The sequence below is a fragment of the Rhineura floridana genome, chromosome 6 (assembly GCF_030035675.1).
Source record: "Rhineura floridana isolate rRhiFlo1 chromosome 6, rRhiFlo1.hap2, whole genome shotgun sequence".
In the NCBI taxonomy this organism is placed as follows: domain Eukaryota; kingdom Metazoa; phylum Chordata; class Lepidosauria; order Squamata; family Rhineuridae; genus Rhineura; species Rhineura floridana.
In genome coordinates, this window is record NC_084485.1 from 128,052,567 (window position 1) to 128,072,084 (window position 19,518).

The 19,518-nt window shown below is 42.2% G+C and overlaps 1 protein-coding gene across 4 annotated transcripts; it reads right to left on the bottom strand.

Moving 5' to 3' along the window:
* Positions 1-558: 558 nt before the first annotated feature.
* On the bottom strand, positions 559-16,941 carry VCAM1 (vascular cell adhesion molecule 1). Of its 4 annotated transcripts, XM_061630552.1 has the most exons (9): positions 15,522-15,632; positions 14,706-14,792; positions 13,247-13,409; positions 10,074-10,349; positions 7,739-8,056; positions 6,308-6,580; positions 4,548-4,814; positions 3,961-4,359; positions 559-2,090 (listed from the first exon to the last, which is right to left on the bottom strand). In XM_061630552.1, the coding sequence occupies exons 3-9, from the start codon at positions 13,299-13,301 to the stop codon at positions 1,930-1,932; spliced, it is 1,749 nt and encodes a 582-aa protein (XP_061486536.1). In that variant the 5' UTR covers positions 13,302-13,409; positions 14,706-14,792; positions 15,522-15,632; the 3' UTR covers positions 559-1,929. The 4 variants fall into 4 exon arrangements, with proteins under 4 accessions (XP_061486536.1, XP_061486537.1, XP_061486538.1 ...); XM_061630553.1 differs by lacking the exons at positions 14,706-14,792; positions 15,522-15,632 and adding an exon at positions 16,877-16,941; XM_061630554.1 differs by lacking the exons at positions 14,706-14,792; positions 15,522-15,632 and adding an exon at positions 15,759-15,809.
* Positions 16,942-19,518: the final 2,577 nt, after the last annotated feature.

Below are 19,518 nucleotides of genomic sequence, written 5' to 3' on the forward strand. Positions count from 1 at the left end.
CTGGTGTAAAAGTTTTATAGAGTCCAGGTCTACGCAGCTTAGTAGATCAGGAACCAGGCCTTGTCACTTCTGAGTCATCGTATCAACCAGAAACAGTGGACCTGTTCTCCGACATTAGTCATGTATGTATGTATATACTTTGCCCCCAACCTGGAAAAAATGCTGCAGACTCCCGTGTGACTACTGGTTACATTTTGGGCCTCTAAGAATCCTTATATGAATTTTCCCCTCACCAGTCTATCTACCACTCTCCCCTAGAGTTCTCACACAATTCATCCTCTGCACTGTAGACTCATACTGAAAAGGCCATTAATATAACCACCACTGCTTGGAGGTAGACAATAGGCACTCTGTAGCACTACAGCTACAGCCACTAGCTCCTAGTCCTAGCTGATTTCCTATGATTGATAGGAAGCACTTCAGCCAACAGCTGCAGTGCTGGGGACAACTGCAATTAAGCAAATCATGGTTTACAGCAAACACATAAAACATGCTATGAAGTTTGGCAAGTTCCACAAGAATACAACGAGCCTTACAAGGCAACAAAAAGCCCATTTATTTACAAAGTTAATAATACATCTAGTTCCAACATTTTGACTACTTTGCTGTCTAGTGGAACAAGGAACAAAGGTAATACAAACACAAATATTCTATATTCAAAGGAGAAAACTCTGTTATTACAAACAGATTTAAATAATACTGTACAAGAAGTCAAAGTACCAAGAACATGAAACAGGTGATAGTGTTAAAAAAAAACCTTTTACAAGAAAGGAAATATCACTCCAGTGGAAACTAAGTAAGAGTTTCATGTGTGCGTTGTACAGGGAATTCCTTCTGTCAAAGTACAGCTGACAGCATCCCTCAAAGTTGACACTAAAAATCCATTCAGTTGTTTTATAGTTTAAAAGGTATTTTCTCTCCCCAAATTTTAACACACTCTTATTAGTGCCACTTAAAATGAGTGGAGGATGCTCTGCAACATGATTAATTCCTAAACACATTTATTCAGACGCAAGTCCCACTGAGTGCAGTGTGGAACTCGCATCCTAAGTGTGCCTAGGGTTGCAGCCTTAATTTTATTCAGACACAGAGAATGAAACTGCAGGATGTTATCTAGACACTACAAACTTATGCCAGTTTTATACAAACTTCATTGTTGTGTCTTTCCCCCAAAGAATCTATTCGGCCAAAGTTAAAGTACAGTTGATTTCAATGGGAGAATTAAGTGCATGCTTTAAAATTTCCGCCACTGAAAACAGTGGGTCTTTAAAAATGCCTAACTTCAGTTGGATTTGTTTTTCCATACCGAAAAGAAAACAGTCCACGATAATACAAACACACCGCTTTGCTTTCTAAACCATTTGGCAGTTATCCCACTAATTGCAGAATAAATTTATTATGTACAGAACTAATAGGGTGATTGCAGGTTTTGCAGTCCCCTCCCCAACTCTGACTTTATGACATGTGTTCTGCAAGGATAGCTGGATGCTTCTAGGATTTCCTTCTGTGAAAATAAATGGTGATCCTGTTGTTAATAGATGGTGTCTCCCCCAACCTTCCTTAGTTAAATAAAACCTCAGATTTGTTTTTGTATCACATTTTAAAATCCTGCAGTTCCACAAAGGATCTTAGGACAGAACACATAGCCCTATCCCTATTTTATCCATACAACAAAGCTGTGAGGTAGGTTAACCGGAGAGGTTGACTGGCCCAAGATAACCCAGCGAGATTTATGATTGTGAGGACAAACCTGGGTCTTCCCAGTCCTAGTCCAACACCACTATACCACATGGGTTCTCATGAAAGTGCATATTTTTGGTTTATCAATGCATTGCACATTGAGTTATGACGGGAAAGGCCATCAAAGATTCATAGCAATATACAACATTATACAAAGTTGCAGAAGATGTGTAGTTACTATTTTTCTCTTTATACTTTTGGTTTCAGTGAGCTTATGAGACTGTAGGATCCATTGATCTTTGCCTTTCTAGAAATGTAAATCAATAGGGCTGCCATGGGACCTGCCGCTGTGGCTAACGAAGAAGCCACAATGATCACAGGAATCACATAATCCGGCTCTTCCATTCTGGCTGCAAAAATCAGGGAAAAAGAGAAATAGCAGAAGCTGAGTAAAGCTAAGCTACTACATCAATAGTGCTACCTTAAGGAAAAGGTATCTTCATACAGGGTAGCCAATGTGTTGCTGTCCAGACAGTTGTTGGAGGATGGCTTCCATCATCCCTGACCTTTGGCTGCGCTTGCTTGAGGTGATGGGAGCTGTAGTCCAACAACATTTGGAGGCCTCCACATTGCCTACCTCTGTCCTAATACATTTTCTTCCCTTATGAATTTAACATCTCTCCTCCTCCCACTCCATTGCTTAGAGCATCATATTTAGAGCAGAGCTTGGAAAAGTTACTTTTGTGAACTACAACTCCCAGCAGCCCCAGCCAGCATGGCCACTGGATTGGGCTGATGGGAGTTGTAGTTCAAAAAAGTAACTTTTCCAAGCTCTGATTTAGAGATCCTCCTGAGTAAAACAAAACACCCAAACACCTGCTGAAAACATGGCATTTCTATTTTCTCTTCCTTTCATTGTTTTGCCCATTACAAAAAACGCAAGCTGGTTGGTGGCCTAGCAGCATCTTTTATTCCAGCAATCAAATTAACACAATAAAGAGAAAAGCCCAGTCCCATGCATGGTATGGATAGAGGAGAACATGAGCCTTAGAAGTAATGCAATGCAGTGCAATGTATTTACAGTTATTCAAAATGGCATTAAATTGTGTAATGTGTTCTAGTTTCAGTCTGAGATAATTAGCAGCACCTGGGAAACACCAGAACAGACCAGATGTACCCAGATGTGACAACCAGGATAGCCAAGTATTAATGTGCACTGAAAGATACCCCAGTTTAACACTTTGGTATTGCATTGGTAACTGGGACGTTTCCTGTCATGCCCTACATCAGGGGCAGCCAACATGGTGCCCTCCAGATGCTGCTAGACTACAGTTCCTATCAGCCCCACCGACCAGCATGGCCAACGGTCAGGACTCATGGATGATGGGAGCTGTAGTCCAACATAGGGATATAGGAAGCTGTCTTCTACCAAGCCAGACCATTGGTCCATCTAGCTCAGTACTGTCTACACAGACTGACAGGGTTTGTGGATTGTGGAGACCCAGGTTCAAGTGGCCCTGAGCTCCTGCTGGAAAGAAGGGCAGGATATAAATCAAATAATAAATAAATAAATAGGTCCTCATCAACTTCTGCCATCACATTTACTGCATGACCTAGGGTCAGTCAACAGCTCTCTGACTAACTCAGGGGTAGCCAATGTGGTGCTGTCTCGGTGTCATTGGATAACAACTCCCACAACCTTCAACCACTGCCCACGCTGGCTGGGGTCGATGGGAGTTGAAATCCAACAACATCTGGAGAGCATTACATTGGCTATCCTGCCCTGCCCTACTTTACAGTATAGGGTGGTTGTTGTGGGGGCAGGGGAAAATCCATACAGTGTTCTAAGCTCCCTGAAGGAAGGGCAGAATACAGGTGAGACAAACTGTCAAAGGAATATAGGCTGCTGCCTTATTGGAGTCAGATCTTGCATCCATCTAGCTCAGTATTGCCTACACCAGCCTTGGATCCCCAGATGTTGCTGGACTGCAACTCCCATCATCCCGACCACGGCCATGCTGGGTGGAGGTGATGGGAGCTGAACCCCCAGATGCTGTTGGATTACATGTTTGAGGAGGATAAATCTACAGTGACCAGAAACAGCTCTCTATGGTTCAAGACAGGGATCTCTCAGTCCTGCCTGGAGATTCCAGGGACTGAACCTGGACCTTCTGCATGCCAAGCATGTGCTCTAACGCTGGGCTATGACCCTTCTCCATGTCATGAACAACGCATCATTTGGTGCTGCTATGCAATGGTGCATGTGCGGGAATTACTTACCTATAACTGTTTTGATCTCTTGTGTACCATTTCCAGCATCACCAAAAACTTTCACTGCATATGTGATTGTACTGTTTTTGGATGCTGCATACGAGGTAAAGATTGTATCCTTTGGGGCTAGGGAAGTTTTGTTTTCCAGATGATCTTTTTTGTTGTCAGTCTCTTGTTGTTGAGTATTATAGATTGTACTCTTAACAGTGAGCTCTTCCACCTCAGTAACAGCTTCAGGTTGATCTGTTGTACTCTTAATAATGAAATCTTCCACCTCAGTAACAGGTTCAGGTTCAGGTTGATCTGTCGTACTGTTAATAATGAAATCTTCCACCTCAGTAACAGCTTCAGGTTGATCTGTTAATGCCAGAGTAGATGGTGACAATTCTGGAGTAGATGGTGAAAAGACTGAAGAAAAAGGGGAAATACTTAGTGGCATTAATAATCAATCCAATTATCAAAACGGATGAGTTATACTGTGCAACTATGGTCAAATACTGAAATCAAATGAGAATATCTGCCTTTAACCAAAAAAAAGAGTACAATCTGGCTCTAGAAAAAAAGCAGAACTTGTTTTACTGTAAACCTTTATGTACCTTGAACAATTAATTCCACAGTCTTGCTTTCTTTTCCTGCCATGTTAACTCCTTCACACTCGTAATGCCCCATATCTTCAGCCCTGACTTTTTTTATGGTTAAGGTAGCACCTTCCAAAATAATCAGAGAGCCTCCACTTGCAAGATGCTTTTTCCAGAAAACGCTTGGGGTGGGATTCCCATCGGTAAAACAAGTCATAGTTACAGCTTCTCCTTCCTTCACTGTGCTAGAAGGAATGGTGTCAATTGTTGTATTCCTTGGTCCATCTAGAAACAAAACACAAAAGTGTAATCTTGATTACATGTTATGCAGTCAACTTCATATTAAAACTGTTTCTTGGCAGCAATGGGCACAGAAGATCTGTACCACTTTGCAAAAGAAGTATGGTTCAAATAGCTTCCAAACTTCCATGTCTTCCATAGTTCTGCTGCCCAAGCAATTGTACTTCCAAGAATCAAAATGGCACAATCTCAATTTCTGGTCAGAGGACTAGGCAGTGGGTTGCGTCCAAAGCTGTGTGAATGGAGTTCCACATGTGCAATGGGACTTCCATTTCCTCTCCTCCCCCTGTGCCCCCCCTAAAATCTGCTCTGGAGGGTCCCCAGTCCTCCGGAGTTGATTTGTAAGGGTGCACAGAAGGCTGGAGGGTACAGGGGAGGAAGAGGAAGTTCTGTTGCAAACACAGAAGTCTGTTGCACATGCAGAGCTGTGACATTTGATATGGCCCAATATCCTGGGCCAAAACTAGGGATTGGTCATTCCAGAATGTGCAATGGAAATATCAAACCCTTTCTTTGTGCAACTGATGGATTTGCCATCTAGGAACCTGTCTTTTTGCTTGAAGGAGTGCAGATGGAGGGAATTCCATGTTTTCTAGATACGTGTTATACTATATTCAGTATTATGTTTTGAAATATGATGTAGAGCTGGACTTTGGTCTTCAAGTAAACATAACTGCACTTACTCACATCCATCACATGCTTATCCTTACTCTTCTTGTCTCATCCCACACCCCCAAACAGTCCAAGTCACAGTCTAGATCAGCCTTTCCCAACCTTTGGGTCCCCAGATGTTGCTGGACTACAATTCCCATTATTCCTGACCATTGGCCATGCTGACAGGGGCTGATGGGAGCTGTAGTCCAACAACATCTGGGGACCCAAAGGTTGGGAAAGGCTGGTCTAGATAGTATATTTGCTTATGTGACTCAGCAAAGCACTTTGACAATGACAGTGCTATATAAACACTACAGATGCCTGAAAGAATTATCTGGGCAGCACAACCAACGGTGATGCACTTTATCCAAGAGTTGGTGTAGTATAGTGGCTAAGGATGTGAGATGTGATTTGCAAAGTCCTGGATGGCCTTAGGACAAATCTCTTAACCTCAGCCCTACATCTGCAATATGGGGATTTATTTTTCTTTATCCGTTTCAGATATTTATAGCCCCCTTTTCAAAGCAAAAGGTTCTCACAAAGTGGCTTACAATACAACTAATGAAATATAATTGAAATTAAAATTCATCACAACATTCTTTTTTAAAACAACAATGAGAAACAGAGTAGCTAATATGTAGGAGTCCAGTGAAATCATCAAATAAAAGGCCTTCCAAAACAGGGTCTTCCTCCAAGCATAACTAAAGGCAAGGAGAAATCGGGCTTGGTGAATCTTGAGCTGTCTTACAGGCTTGGGGCACAAACTACTTTTAACACTTAGAAATGTAACATAGATGCTAGGCATTGCTATTATTAAAACTTACATTTCACACTTAGTGCTTCTGTCATTTTGGCTTTGCCAAACTCATTCTCTGCTTCGCACTCATAGTCTCCAGCATCATCAGGAGTCACTCTAGGGATGCAGACTACTCCATTCTGATCCTGGCTATCAAGGATTACATCTTTACTGGCCACTTTCCTCCTTATGATGACCCTGGCAGCTGGATTGCTCTTTGCAAAACACCTCAAAGTAACATTTTCCCCTTCTTGCACTGTTGTGGAGGGAAAGATGGAAAAGGCTAGAGACTTGGGGGCATCTGCAGGAGGAGAAACAACCATTTGCAAAGCTAGCTTTAGTGTATGTTGTTAGATGTCTTACATTAAACAACCCCCAAATCAAGAGCCAGGACAGCACAGAACAATTTTTTTTAAAAAGCAACAGGCCTATTTTCATGTCTAGATCATCAAAATTCTTCCCACATGTTACTAAATTTGTCAGTGATATATGTGTAAAAACCTAAACTAGGTCACATCCGCACCATACTTTTAAAGCACCCTTATACCAGTTTAGCAGCCATGGAAAATTCTGGGAACTCTGGTTTGTTAAGGGTGCTGACCACACAGACCTACAATTCCCAGCATCCTCAACAAACTACACTCCCAGGATGCTCCATGCTAAAGTCAAGTGCTTGTAAGTGCTTTAAATGCATGGTGTGGATCAGTGGTGGCTGGTGGCTCCATGACAGTGGGGCAGTGGAATCTGATCCAGGTTTTAGTCTGAACTTTTAATGAGCTATCCAAGGTGCTGAACCTATTATGGGGATAGGTTTCAGTAGCTTGGACAGTTCCTTGAAAGTTCAGGGAAAACCCCAGAGCAGATTCCACTGTCCCACTGACATGGAACCACCAGCCACCACTGGTGTGGATGTGACACAAATCCCAGTACAGCCTCCACATGTGACCACACTTTTGGTACCCATAGATTCATATTTGGAAGAATGTGCTTAGGACATATTGAACCACCATGAGAAGGATTGCATGTTGATTCCATTTACAGAATGACTTTTGGACATTATGACACCTCCCCCTGCAGCTTCTGAAACATCACCGGTTTTAAACCACAAGGACAAGTTTGTTTTTTTTAAAAAAAATGCAGTTCTCAAGATGCTCAGTTCTGCATCCCACATGGATGAAGTCAAGTTACTATGTCTTGACCTAACCTACTGCACAAGATTGTGAAGACAAAATGCACGGGGGTGGGTGGGTAGAACTATATACAAAAACCCAAGCTCCTTGAAGGAAAAGTAGGATAAAAATGTAACAAACCAAATATGCTTGGTCTTTTATGTTTGTGTGGTATTCCTGATGAGGAGTATATGAGCCCTAGGATAATCCATTAAGGCTGCACCCTGAGCCTTGAACCCCAAATGTGTATGGAACTTGGCCCTGAAGCCCTATAACCTCAATACACTTACAGTTAACGTTGAGTATTCGCGTACTCTGTCTCTTTTTGGGCTCAGACTCCATCTCACCAATTGGCAGTTCAGCTGTGCATGTGATTCTTTTTCCAGTATCTTCCTTACTGAGATTAAAGGTAGTAACCACACTTTTTGTCTGTACAGAATTATTGAGTTCTTGAGGAAACTCTCCTTTCTTCAAATCTCTCTCTTCTTTCTTCAAAGATATTGCCAGTCGGTCAACAGGATACACGTTAGCAACAATACAGGTAACCGTGGCTGGCTTCCCAAGAACAAGTGGATGGCTGATCTCAATAACAGGATCACTGGGAAATGCTAAAATAGTACACAGGAGAGAAAAATATATACTCAAGAGATGCTCAAACAACTTCTGGATTTATGTCTGCCCCTTCAATGCAGAATTATTTAGATGTCTTAAGATTTTGAATATGAGCTGCTTCACAAGCTAAGACATACCTTTACTAGTCCATGGCTGAAGATATGTGAAGCAGCAATATGAGCATTTTCATATGGGAGTTCTTCCCTTATGGAAGGACCTTTTTGAATTCTGCATGTTTGTTGAACAAGTCCTCCTTAAACAACATCTCTCTCAAAAGATTAATGCCTCACCTTCCTCCCTGTCTTTAGAAGGCAGCATGGAACATTGCTACAGTACACAGCAATGTTAATTATAATGCACAATCCATTCTGGGACAGTGTCCTGAATAAACCTCAATGACAACAATGGATTGGAAGCTGTCCAAGAGTTTGACTGTGCCTTGAGCAGTTCCTGCTCATGTCAACGAGGCTCGTGCTGGTGAATCTCCCTGCAGGCAGTGTTCACCATAACCAATCAAATATATTCATGCATAGTGTGGGGAACATTGATAAGGAGACTTTTTTTTCTTCCTCTCTCATCTTAACAGAACTTGGGGCCATCCAATGAAGCTGAATATTGGAAGATGTAGGACAGACAAAAGAAAGTACTTTCTCACACAGCACATGCTTAAACTATGGAATTCGCTCCCACAAGAGGCAGCGATGGCCACCAGCTTGGATGGCTTTCAAAGATGATTAGACATATTCATGGAGGAAAAGGAAATCAGTGGCTACTGGCCATGGTGGCTGTGTTCTCCCTGCACTGTTGGGGGCAGGATGCCTCTGAATACCAGTTGCTGGGATGGAAAACACAAGTAGGGACACAGCAGTTGTGCTTCAGCCTTGCTTGTGGCCTTCCCAGTATCTTGTTGGCCACTGTGAGAACAGGATGCTGGACTAAATGAGATTTTGGTCTGGTCCAGCAGGACTCTTCTTATAGATTCAGGATTTTAATCTGACCCTCTTTCTGCTTTCCACATTTTTCAGATGCGCACAGAATAGACTTAACTAAAACATGTATGAATAATAAACTCAGGTCTCCAAACACCAGCTGTTATCTAGCCAAAATGACACAATCCACAGACAAGGAGTGAGCTATCAGCAGGTTTAGGGAAGTCCCAAGGTTTTCAGAAGCACACCTACCCACACCATCAGTAGGAGAGGGCGGAGTATGCCGACTATGCAAGCATCTCTGTGAAGGGCATTCCATAACTTGGGCAAAACTGCTGAAAACTCTTCTATCCAGAAATGAAACCTGATGCATTTTATTGTTGGGGGTACCCAGATTCATGTAACCTGTCAAGCCACTTAAAGGCTTTAAAGATTAAAACCAGCGCTTTGAATTGGGCCTGGAAAAAGACTGGCAGCTGGTGAAGATAGAACAGCATTGGACTGGTACGGTCATATTGGCTAGTCCCCGTTAATAACCTTGTTGTCCGATTTTGGACAAGCTGAAGTCTACAGACTGTTTTCAAGGGCAGCTCCACATATAATTCATTGCAGTAATCCACGTGGGAGTTTACCAGAACATGGATAACTGTAGGAAGGCTTTCTCTGTCCAGATAGAGTTGCAGTTAGTATATCAGCCAAAACTGATAAAAGATGCTCTGTGCTTCTAAAGGCTACTTGTGCCTCTGCGTACAAACCTGGATCTACTGAGCACTCCAGACTGCTTACCTGAACCTTTTAGGGGAGGGGGTACAACCCCCCAAAGTGGGAGAACCCTACTCAGTTTATTCACATTGAACAAATCAGTATGCCATCTATCTCTGTAATCTGATTATTTTCGGAGGGGGGGGGGAACCAAAACCCCTACATACCAGCACAGATAAAATGGGACCGTACCCATATGTAGATCAATGAACACTTAAAATTCTGGATCTACAGTTGTGTGCAATTAAAAGCAACAACCTGTCATCCAGCATTATAATCTATAGATTGAAATGGGATTATTGAGTACGACAGAATTACTTACAATAAATGTCAACCCTGACTGTCCTTTGTTTTCGGACCTGCTCACAGTTAGCATTGCAGAGATAACTCTGTTCATTTTCAAAGCCAACCTTCATCGTTAAGACCGAGCTGTTCCCCTGGTGGCTCACGTTCCCACCCAATGGGGAGTCAATCTGGCTTCTCCAGGAGAAAGTGGGGGACGCACAGCCCGTCGTACGGCACCGTAGCTCCAGCTTTTCACCGATCTGTGCAGCAACTGCATGACCTGGCACAATGTCCTGCACCTCAAATGCTTCAGCTGAAAGGCGAGAGAAGGAAACACACTCAGGGGGAATTTATTCACTTTCAGTTGGCTTATGTTTTCCCATATGGCATTCCCCATCAGTGTCATGTGGGCAAGGGACATGTGTCCAAATGAGCCAGATGGTCGGGCCTCAGCAAGCTGCTCCAAAAACCATGCCAGCAAAAAGCAGGACATTTTTCCCTGGTATGGATCTGGAAAATGTATTAGCAGAAGTCATCACAAAACCTTTTTGGGACTTGGCACACATCTGTGTGGTCGGGAGAACCTGGCAGACAAAAAATACCGTGGATACACACTTGCACCATTACTGTCTCTCTCTCTCATACCAACCCATATGGGAAATCATAATGGGGTGGAAATCTCAGGCCTGGGGCTGAATGTGGTCCCCAGCATCTCTAGGGCCTTCTCCAGGTCACACTACTCACTGACGCTGCTTTACATCCCCTCAAGTGCTTATGTCTGGCTGGAATGTGTCCTTGAAGTATCATTAACACCTGTTGCTAGCCTGTTGGAGAGGGGGGGTGTCTGTGTGTGCAGAAACCTCTGGCTGAAATGTAGCCTATGTACAAAGATAAGAGTCACTTCCATTGCTCCACCCACTCTGTTCCCAGTCCCACCTTCCTACCACTACAATGTGGCCCCTGGAAAGTTGTCCATGAGGAAATGTGCCCCTCTGCCTGGATAAAGGTTCCTCATCCTCATGTTACAAGATTTTTCAAGCTGCTTTCTTGCAGTACTACTGTGCTTACATATGCTATGGATACAATATATCTGAATAATCTTGGGAGTATTAAAACCTTTAAACAATCAGAACTCTGATGTAGCATTTGGACAAACAGAAGTTGGGATTGTTACCTATATAAGGTGTCATGGATGGAGTTCACACTATGGAGCCCATCAAGAAAGAGTCAGTAATGACTGAAGCTGCAATCCTATACCCACTCATCTAGGAGCAAGTCTCGTGGAACTCAATGGGACTTACTTCAAAGTGGATATGTGTAGGGTTGCAGTGGAAGTCCACTCCATTGCTTTTAATGGGACTTAATCATGAATAACATCTGGATTTAGTCTAAGTGGAATAATTCATAGCACAATCTTATGCAAGTACACTCAGAAGTAGAAAAAGGGGAGAAATTTGATTTTGTTTACATTTTAATGAGAAATTTGCACTTCTCAAACCAACAAATGAGAACAGCTATTCTTTGAAATTTGCACTTCTTCAGTATTACCAGAAAATGGCTCTCCAGCCAAACAATGTATACAAATAAACATGTATGTGTGTGTGTAAGTGAAAATAACATGAACAATGCATTATATTAAGGAAAGTTGCTTGCAAAAATGTGTATATTAGTCAAAACTGCATACAAAATATGTTTATTAAGAGAAATTCACACTAAAATGCTGATGAGTTTTATGAGGATTTTTTTAAAAAATTGCAAATTGCTGTAGAAATATGGAAAACTGAATTTAAGATTGAAAAAATGAGGGACTAAGAGAAACCAAAATTGACAAGATTTGTACGTCCCTACTCGGAAATGTGTTTCACTGGAGAACACTGCAATCTTAACCCCACTTATCTGGGAGAAAGTCCCGTTGAATTCAACAGGACTTAATTCTGAGTAGACATGGTTAGGCTTGTGTTGTGTGTGAAGTGCATACTTTGAAATAAATGCCAGTGAAATAAAAACATTTTTCAGATTAGAGTGTAGGAGCTTTAACAGAATTTAGTGCCACTGAAATCAGTAACTTGTTCACATGTTAAACTGGTTTATGGATTTTGCGGGCAGATAACTGAAAAAATTAAGCTGATCATGACTTGTTTGGAAAAATTAAGCTGATCATTGCTGGCCCTTCCACTTACTATGACCTTCACGCTTCTAAGAACACAGTTCTCAGTCCATCTGTCTGGAAATACTGTAAGTCCCATACAAATCAGTGACACTTTCTTCCAAACAAATATACACAGGATCAGGCTACAACTATTCAAATACTGACTTGTTTTCAAGTCAGAATTGAGTTTCAGATGTTTGTGCTTGGGTATACAATTGTGATATAACCCAATACAAGCTGATACTTGCTAATAATTGAAGACCCACCTGTCACCAATTATTTTAAACAACTGATAATAGGTGAATAATTGCCGCAAAGGGGTTATATAATCCATTTCATTTGATACACTTAACACAAAAATTGATTTTACATTCAACCATAACAGCATTGGTAAAATTACATCATCTGTGCATAAGTACTCGGGCAGCAAATGCTATGCAAATTTACCTGGGAATAAGCCCCACTGACTTCAATAAGATTTATACTGCAAACCTAACTCTACTTGGAGTAAGCCTGATTTAATTCAATGGCATTATCAGTAGACATAGTTACCTAGGAGTAAGTCTCACTGAATTCATTGGGTGGGATTGCATATTATTTGTGAGTAAACACAGACAGGATCAGGTTAGCAGCACAGTCTTATTATGCATATTTACTTAGAACTTAAGTCCCACTGTGTTCAGTGGGTTTTAGTATTATTAGGATTGCGGCTTAAAGTTTATTAAGGACTCTTCTGCACCTAAATGATTCAGATTTATAATTACAGTCAGCTTTTTCCTAGCACAAGTGATGCTAACCTTCTAAAACTATTCATCTATAAAGGTAACAGTATAAGAGCATCACAGAGCCAAAGTGAGCATGCAATTTTTAAAAACATGCCTGACATGAACTAAGCTACAACCAAAATGAGAATTCATTTTTTAAAATATACCTGACATTAAACAAGTTACTTTTTGAATGGCAGGATGCAAACAACCTCCAAGTCTAGACATGTTAGTATATGTTTAAAAGCACAGGTTTCTCATTCCCCGTAAAACACTAAAGCAAAACACACAACTCACAAGTTAAGATAGCCATGAGGAAAAGGACCATCATTGACGAAGTTCCTCTTGACATTTGGCTGCCTCTGTTCTTGAGCTGATTTTGAGATGGAAAAGGAAACCAGTCCCCAAACCTGCCCACTTCTCCTTCAGAAGTAAAGCCAAGGCTTTGAAAGTGTTTGCTCTGAAAGGGAAAGCAGTGTGAGGAAACTCCATCTCTTTCTTTTTATATAGAGTGAAGAGGGTGGGGGTGTACTGGGAAGGAGTGGGAGAAGAAAGTTGGAATTTCCATTGTGGGAAACCCCATAAAATAAGAGTGAAAAGTGAGAGGGCCCACCACAGTGAGGAGGAGTTGAGTTGCTCACTGAACTTGGCTCTGTCTATTGCTTCCGAGTTATATTTTACTTGTTTTTTTACAGAAAGTGTCCAATGATAGCATTAAAAAAAAACAGCACAAGGCTCTCAGTCGAGAAGAGGAAGGGACGAGAGGAAGGGACGATAGGAAGAGTAAATACATTTACATGCAGGAGAAAAACGATCATATAATTTTAGGGCTCACTCTAGTGAAAAAATGTTAAATACAAATCGAGCAATGCAGTGGAAGGATAGAGGAACAGTTCAGTCTTGATGTCGATGGTTCAAATCGAAGCCATAAAGGACCTTAAGTCTCTTTCTCTCTCACTCAATTCTAGTACCTGACCACCATCCCCACTGCAAAGAGGGAATAAGAACACTGGCCAGCTTTACAGGGCTGTTGTAATGATCACTCAGATAAGGTTGCCAACTTCTTTGTTGTTATTTGCTCATATTCCTGTAACAGTAGTTTGACCTGTACCCATTAGCACAGGGGTGTGGAACCTTTTTGAGACTGAGGCCCACATTTCCTTCTGGGCAAAATTCCAGTGGCCACTTTCCTGTGGTGGGCAGGGCCAGAGACAAAAGTGGGCAGAGCAACATATGTACATTTTACCTTTGCACAGTTGGTCATTTGCTTCTCCACACACTGCCCTCCTCCATCCAGTCAAGCAAGAGTTCAAGGACGCATTCCCGCCAGGCAAAAACACTCCAGCAGGATGCAAAGTAGGACCAGTAGTGGCCTGAGGAGATGGGGTGTGGCCTTGAGAGAGTCCCAAGGGCCAGACAGAGAGGCCTGAGGTTCCCCACTCCTACAATAGCAAGTGACAGCTTTCGTTGCATGAAATTGTCACCGGCCTGCTGATTTTTTGCAAACTCCAGCTGCAGATAATGGCACAAGATTCTTTTGTTTTCTGGATAGTTGCAACTAGAGATGCACATGAGGCACTTTGAACACTACATAAGCTCCATATAATTACTATTATGTCAAGTATTAGAAGGGAACTGGATAAGCCATTTTATTCATCAGTGAAGCATTTGACAGCCAATGTGATACAAGGGTTAGAGTGCTGGACTGGGGCCTGAGATACTGGGGTTCAAAACTCCAATTAGCCTTGAAACTCACTGGGTGGCCTTATTGGTGTTTTCTGGGTGTGCTCCGCTTATATTTGCCTTTAGCTTCACCAGTTTTCCGTTCTGTGAAATGGGTGATCTATTGGAGAAGAAAGGAATATGTTTGAGTTCTGGAGCTCAACCTCAGTTCTGCCTTATACTCTTCTTCTTCAGTTTAATGGTGAATCAAGGCCAAAGAAAGGCCCTATTATCGCCACCAACTGGCAAAAAAAATGCAGCGCATCTCACTCAGCATTTCATAGAGCTTTGTCACCTTAACAAACTGCCAAAGAATCTCCAACACCAAGTCCATTCTCATCCTGAAGGGCTGATCCCACAGACAAGGTTGTAATTCCTAAGTCCCTAAACCTACAGAGGAGAGGCTTTCTATTGTCCACATCTCACACAATCCCCAATAACGTGATGCACTATTTCCACCACCCCACAGAACTCATAATACTCAGAATCCATTCTTCCAACTCTGTACAATCCACTCCAAAGAGTGCAGTGTCACATTAAGACTCTAAACATACTGACTTGTCTCAGTTGCCCTTTCAGATGAAATCCTCTAAAATCCTCCAAAACTGGGCAGAAGGAAAACATTCCTCAACCTATAGAATCTGCCTTGCACTGCCTTTACCACACATCCCCTTACACTCAGGTTACTAAAGCACATTTAAAACATCCCACCAAAGAATCCTGGGAACTGTAGTTTGTGAAGGGCACTGGGAATTGTAGTTCTGTGAGGGACAACCTACAATTCCCAGGATTCTTGAGAAGAAGCCCTGTGTTTTAAATGTATGCTGTGGGTATGACCCAAGTCACTTACCTTTTAGTCCCACCAATTTGCCTTCTGTCAAATGGGCATTTTGTCACTGGCCACACCCACTGCAGCATCCATCATATGAATGGACTAACCACCACAGCAGCCTGATTATACTCAAAATGTGCCCACTGACCCAAAAGGGTCAAGGATATCTGGGCCAAGCAATCTCTCAGCCTAACTTACACTACACGGTTATTATGAGGATAAATTGGGGGAGAGGAAATAACTATGTTTGCTGACCTGAACTCCTTGGATGTCAGATGGAACATAATTGTAATAAATAAATACATAAAAATGTAATGCCAACACTACCCCCTTCCCTGCTGCCCTGAATTTATAGCAACTGCAGAAATTGGCCACAAGTGACGGTTTTAAAGGGGTAAAAGGTCACATCCAACGAATGTTTACTGAATTTAGTGAACCAAAATTAATCATGTTCATTAATTTCAGTGGGTCTACTCTGAGTGGAACTAACATTGAATACGCTCCAAAAGAATGGACAAAGTTTAATCGGCTTGGTATATTGTTACATTATTGTTAAAGACATGAGCGGTCTGCTTTAATTATCAGAGAAAAGCTGGAAATTAAAGATAATTCTTTCACTGTTTTACCAAAGGAATTTGTGATTTTCTTCTCCAAGAAATACTATAGCTTTAAATTAAATTTACTTAAGTCTAGACTTGGAAGACACTCCCAGAGAAAACAATAGGGTTAGTTCAAAAATTCAGTAGCAGAACGGAATCAGGAAATGAAGCTGTCTGTAGGAAATAGAAACCAAATGAAAAAATTCCACTTTGGTGTATAGAGAAGAAATCCAAACCATTTGCCTCTATTTTACTTTCGATCTCATTATCCTTACTTCCAATATACTTCCCTACCATGTAGGCCAGCTAATCAGGATAGAAACATATTGGTCTGCTCTTATGCCCTTAACCTCAGCAAATGAGCAGATGAAAAATGTTTCACAGCATAGGAATAAACATGATTACCTGCTAATGTCTGATCTGTTCTTAAAGGCACAGCTACAGAACTTGGTGCAAAGTTGGTATCCTGCCTAATTTTGCTCCATTTCATAGAAGGGCTGAGGCTGAATCTCTCATCAGCCCTTCTCCTAAAAGGGCTGGAAGATTTAAGATTTCCCCTTTTCCACCACATTGGGCAACCATCTTCAAACCTCTCATAAATCCTCTCTCATTTACAAATAAAGGGAAATTTCTATCTTCTGCATACATCAGAATGGAATGTAAAAGGAGTGGGAATGAGAAGGCAACATAGGCAGAATGACCAGTAGATTTAGCAATAGGCCTGTTCCCAGTAGACATAGTCCATTAGGGTGAATGTGGCACTGCGCCATTAACCTCAGTCAGCTCCCATCTGTCTGTCTTCTTCCTTACAACCAGTCCAAGGATGACACTGGCTGTCAGCTTCCTCCTCCTTAGTGTTATACCTGTAGAACTCTGCAGGGCTCTGCCTGTCATTGTCTCTGGCTCCATCTACTGTTAGCCTCCTGCCTTACAGCCTATCAACCACCACTGCCTGTTGCTATAACAAGAACTCGGTGTTGGGGGCTCTGAAATTCCAAGGGGGGGGAGCCTCTCAAGGAATGATTAAGTAAAAAGGTTTCCATCTAGTGTTTAAAGAAATAGAGGAATAAGAAACAACTAAACCAAAGTGCATGGGAAATGGGTGGGGGAGTCCTATAAACTTTGGTCACATAGCGGGTTACCCCATTTAAAAAAGGATATCATAACACTGGCAAAGGTGTGAACATGGGAAACTGCCTTAGATAAATTAGTCCACCTAGCTCAGTATTGTCTTCACTGACTAGCAGCAGCTCTTCAGGGTTTTATGCAAGGAGCATTTCCAGTCCTATCTGGAGATGCTGGGGATTGAAACCGCGACCTTCTGCATGCGAAGGAGATGCTCCACCACTGAGCTACAGGACCTTCCCTATGCAGAAAGGCTGTGTGGTGCTTTATCTTACAAAGAAAAGACAATGAAGGGGAGTATGATAGAAGTGCCTAAACTTCTGTGGGGGTTGGAAACAATAGACAGAAAGAAGCCTCCCCCACCATCATACCACTCAAACGTTGGCTCATCCGATGAAATTGATCAGTAAAATCAGGACAGGACCCCATTCCACCTAGGATTCATTTAGCTGTACATAATTTCTGGAATTTGCTGCCAAATGATGCGATGGCAAATTTGAATGACATTGACTAGTTTAGATAGCTTTAAAAGGGGATTAGACAAAGTGGAGAGGCTTGCCGGTGGCTATTATTTGTGAATGGCCATACAGATCCTCCATATTTGGAGGAAGTGTACCACTGAATATCAGCTGCTGGGGAGCAACTGTGGCAGGCCTTGTCACCAGGCGGCTCTGCTTGCAGGCTTCCTGAAGGAGACATCTGGTTGGTAACTGTGGGAAGCAAGTGCTGGGCTCAGGCCCAGGGGCCAAAGGCAGCTCTCCAGGCTTCTTTGTTTGTTCCCTGGGACTTTGCCCAGCAGTGCTCAGCTGCCCAAACTCCTCCCCCCCTACTGGCCCTGCTTTGTCCCCTCCTTGAGTATTTTTGCCTAGCTGGAATGGGTCCTTGAACTCTGATAATGTTTCTTGCTTGCCTGGATCGAAGCCAGAAAAGGATTTGCTTGGGAACTAGCATATACCAAGGTAAAATTCACATTTGTTCCTCTGGCCCTGCCCACCACTGGTATGCACTATGCAGCCCCCAGAAAATTGCCCAGAAGGGAATGTGGCCCCCGGCCTGAAAAAGCTTCCTATCACTTAGGCTAGATGGATCGTCGGTCAGAGCTCACAGAGCTTTTATTTCTGTTCTGAACTTCTAATCAAAACCTAAATAGCAACATTTGAACATTCACTATTTTTTCTTTTCTTTTTTTTACAAAACCACAATCAACAACATTCACTCATTTTTTTGACATTTTTCAGGGTTTCACTTCGGCAATTTTTACGTTCACTTTTAAACAACTGCTTGCGGTGGGAGAGAGTTAAGAAAGCAATTAATCTCTTAAGTGCTCAACATGGGCTGTTGTCTGTTTTCCCTGCCACAAGGATTCGTTTGGTGAAATGAAACTTTAGGAACCAAGTGAGCTCCACCAAACAAAAACAACAGCCAGAAACAAATAAATCCTGTTGTTGGCACCAACCACATACTGTGGAAATCCCAAGTTTAAAACGTGAAAATGAGCATGACTCCAGTTAACAATGCTCTGTCTAAAATTGGACCTTCTGTCTATATCCTGTTTTCAGATCAAATTGGCTAGCATAAATATTGTTTCAAGTAAAATATGTCGTTTAAAATAAAACTTTTAATTGGTTTAGATTCCTTCACTTCCATCGAGAGTCAGTGTGGTATAGTGGTTAAGGTGTTGGACTACGACCTGGGAGACCAGGCTTCGAATCCCCACACAGCCATGAAGCTCACTGGGTGACCTTGGGCCAGTCACTGCCTCTCAGCCTCAGAGGAAGGCAATGGTAAACCCCCTCTGAATACCACTTACCATGAAAACCCTCTTCATAGGGTCGCCATAAGTCAGGATCAACTTGAAGGCAGTCCCACACACACACAACACTTCCATCACCTCTATTACAGATCAGCCTTCAAACTGCTAGGATGCAAGGTCCCAACTTGCATAGAGAAATGGGAGGCGGTGGTGGAAGAGGACTGAGGTTGCCACCATTTTTTCTTGCAATGCTCCTCTGCCTTTATCTAATCCATAGGAGGCAGAAACCAAGTGATGAGGGTTTTTTTTGCCTCACTTCATTTCTACCCTGGAGCAGTTTTATCTGTTGTATTTCTGGCAGTGGTTAAAGACACAGGAGCTCAGGCAAGAGAAAGGGAACAACATAGCTTTAGGTTTGCCAGCTGACCAGGAAAACCCCAATGTGGCCTCTTCTTGTACCTTTAACAGCAGCTGGATTTGCAGAAACCAGCATATGATGTTTGTCTTAAGTATCCAGACCAACATTTTCACTTCTTAA

Excerpts from the sequence above, each read along its gene's own strand:
- VCAM1 (XM_061630551.1), bottom strand. Across the intron at positions 10,350-13,246 it reads CCTCATGGCTATCTTAACTT|CTGAAGCATTTGAGGTGCAG; the intron begins GTGAGTTGTGTG and ends CTCGCCTTTCAG. Across the intron at positions 8,057-10,073 it reads AGTCAGGGTTGACATTTATT|CATTTCCCAGTGATCCTGTT; the intron begins GTAAGTAATTCT and ends GTACTATTTTAG.